This window comes from Gracilinanus agilis, chromosome 4, assembly GCF_016433145.1.
Source record: "Gracilinanus agilis isolate LMUSP501 chromosome 4, AgileGrace, whole genome shotgun sequence".
Classification (NCBI taxonomy): domain Eukaryota; kingdom Metazoa; phylum Chordata; class Mammalia; order Didelphimorphia; family Didelphidae; genus Gracilinanus; species Gracilinanus agilis.
Genome location: NC_058133.1, coordinates 467,377,818 through 467,379,688, shown reverse-complemented (window position 1 = coordinate 467,379,688; position 1,871 = coordinate 467,377,818). Strand labels below are relative to the sequence as shown.

The 1,871-nt window shown below is 39.3% G+C and overlaps 1 protein-coding gene across 1 annotated transcript; it reads left to right on the top strand.

Annotated features, from left to right (window-relative positions):
- Positions 1-970: 970 nt before the first annotated feature.
- Positions 971-1,608, top strand: LOC123247208 (transcription factor BTF3-like). Its single transcript, XM_044676013.1, has one exon. It carries the CDS (start codon positions 971-973, stop codon positions 1,478-1,480), a length of 510 nt encoding a protein of 169 aa, XP_044531948.1. The 3' UTR covers positions 1,481-1,608.
- The last annotated feature ends 263 nt before the right edge of the window (positions 1,609-1,871 follow it).

The window sequence follows — 1,871 nt, the reverse complement described above, 5'->3', positions numbered from 1 at the left end:
TGGAGAGGGACAGTAAGACAAGAAGACAAGAACATTTTGGGGGGATGTAGCACCAGCTTCCATACAGAGGGTCATGAATTTCCACAGGAGGTAGGACAGCAGGGAGTGCCTCTCTCCCTCCTAATGACCCCTTCTGTGACCCTGAGCCACTTAGTATAGGCCGACAAGGCGCCAGACAACACATTGCCCTGAATATTTTTTCCCACTAAATTGACTGAATTTTTCCCCCTTGTTTGTTTGTTTTGGGCTGAATTGACCAGGGCTGCATCTTCACACATCCCAATGGAAAACAGAAAAGGAATCATTATCCATGGATGGGCATTACAGGGAGCAAAATGGTTGTTTGATTGAATTTCGCTTTTAAAAACAACTTGAAAGGCCCTGATCTTTCACTTAAGTCAAAACATCCCAACCAGGTGGCAAGTATGGACACAACCCATGTGAGTCACATTGTTTTAGCTTATAGTAAACAGTAATTAGTACTCAACCTCAATTGACTTTTCTGTGAGATTGTGTTAACAACATCTGAAAAGTATATAGTGCTTTAAGGTTTATCAAAAATGTTATATACATTGTTTCATTTGATCCTATCAACCACCCTCTGGGGAAATAGTACGTGTATTATTTTTTAGAAGAGAAAACGGAAATTTAACAAGATTGTGATTTGACGATAAAGATTTGTCAGAGCGAGGATCTGAACCCAAGATCTCTTTTGACTCTATGTTCAGAACTTTCCGCCACTGTATCCCCCACTTCTTCCATATCAGCATCAGAGTAATAACTAATCAATTTTATGTATTTTCAGAGTCAGTCTTGTAGTGAGTCAAGTTTTAGAAAAGGGTTTTAATCTTCCTTGATCCAAAGTGGATTGTCTCAAACCTGGAGTCAAAAAGATTCAGCCTTCTTCCACCTGTGACCCCGTGAGTAACACTCTCAGTCATCTGCTCAGCTCTGTTTCCATTCTGGCAAGATGAAAGAAACCATTATCAACCAAGAGAAACTTGCCACACTGCAGGCACAAGTGCACATTGGTGGGAAAGGAAATGCTCCGAGAAAGAAGATGGTTCATAGAACAGCTATAGCAGATGATAAGAAACCTCAATTTTCCTTAAAAACAAACAAACAAACAAACAAACAAAAACTAGGAGTAAACAATATCTCTGGTATTGTAGAGGTGAATATGTTTATCAACCAGGAGACAGGGGTCTACTTTAACAATCCTAAAGTTCAGGCATCATTGGCAGCAAACACTTTCACAATTACAGGCCAAGCTGAGACAAAGCAGCTAACAGAAATGCTCCCTGGCATCTTAAACCAGCTTGGAGCTGAGAGTTTGACTAGCTTAAGAAGACTGGCAGAGGCTCTGCCCAAACAGCCTGCTGATGGAAAAGCACCACTTGCTACTGGGGAAGATGATGATGATGAAGTCCAAGATCTTGTTGAGAATTTTGATGAGGCTTCTAAGAACGGGGCAAACTGAATTGAGCATCAACTTCTGAAAGTTAAAACTTGAAAGTTATGTGGAACTGCTATTTTATATCACGTGACTGATTTTTTCCTTTTTTTTTTTCCTTTCCTTTTCTTCTTTTTGTTTAAGGATTTAGAAAATTGGATCTCTAATATTTTGAAGCCTGATGGACATTGCACCTCTTTTCAGTTATTGCTTATACACAATTCATTCTTTGCTGCTTAACTATGCTGAACAAGCCTAGAATTAAAGTTTGGAAAAAAAGGTTAATAAAATCTTTACCCAGGAAAAAAAAAAGACTCTGCTTCTTGAGTTCAAATCTGATTTGTATAACCCTGGGCAAGTCACTTGACCATATTTGCTTCTGTTTCCTCACCTGCAAAATGAGCTGGAGAAGGAAATG

What these genes read in the sequence shown, in the direction of transcription:
- LOC123247208 (XM_044676013.1), top strand. Translation starts at nt 971, where the DNA reads ATGAAAGAAACCATTATCAACCAAGAGAAACTTGCCACACTGCAGGCA.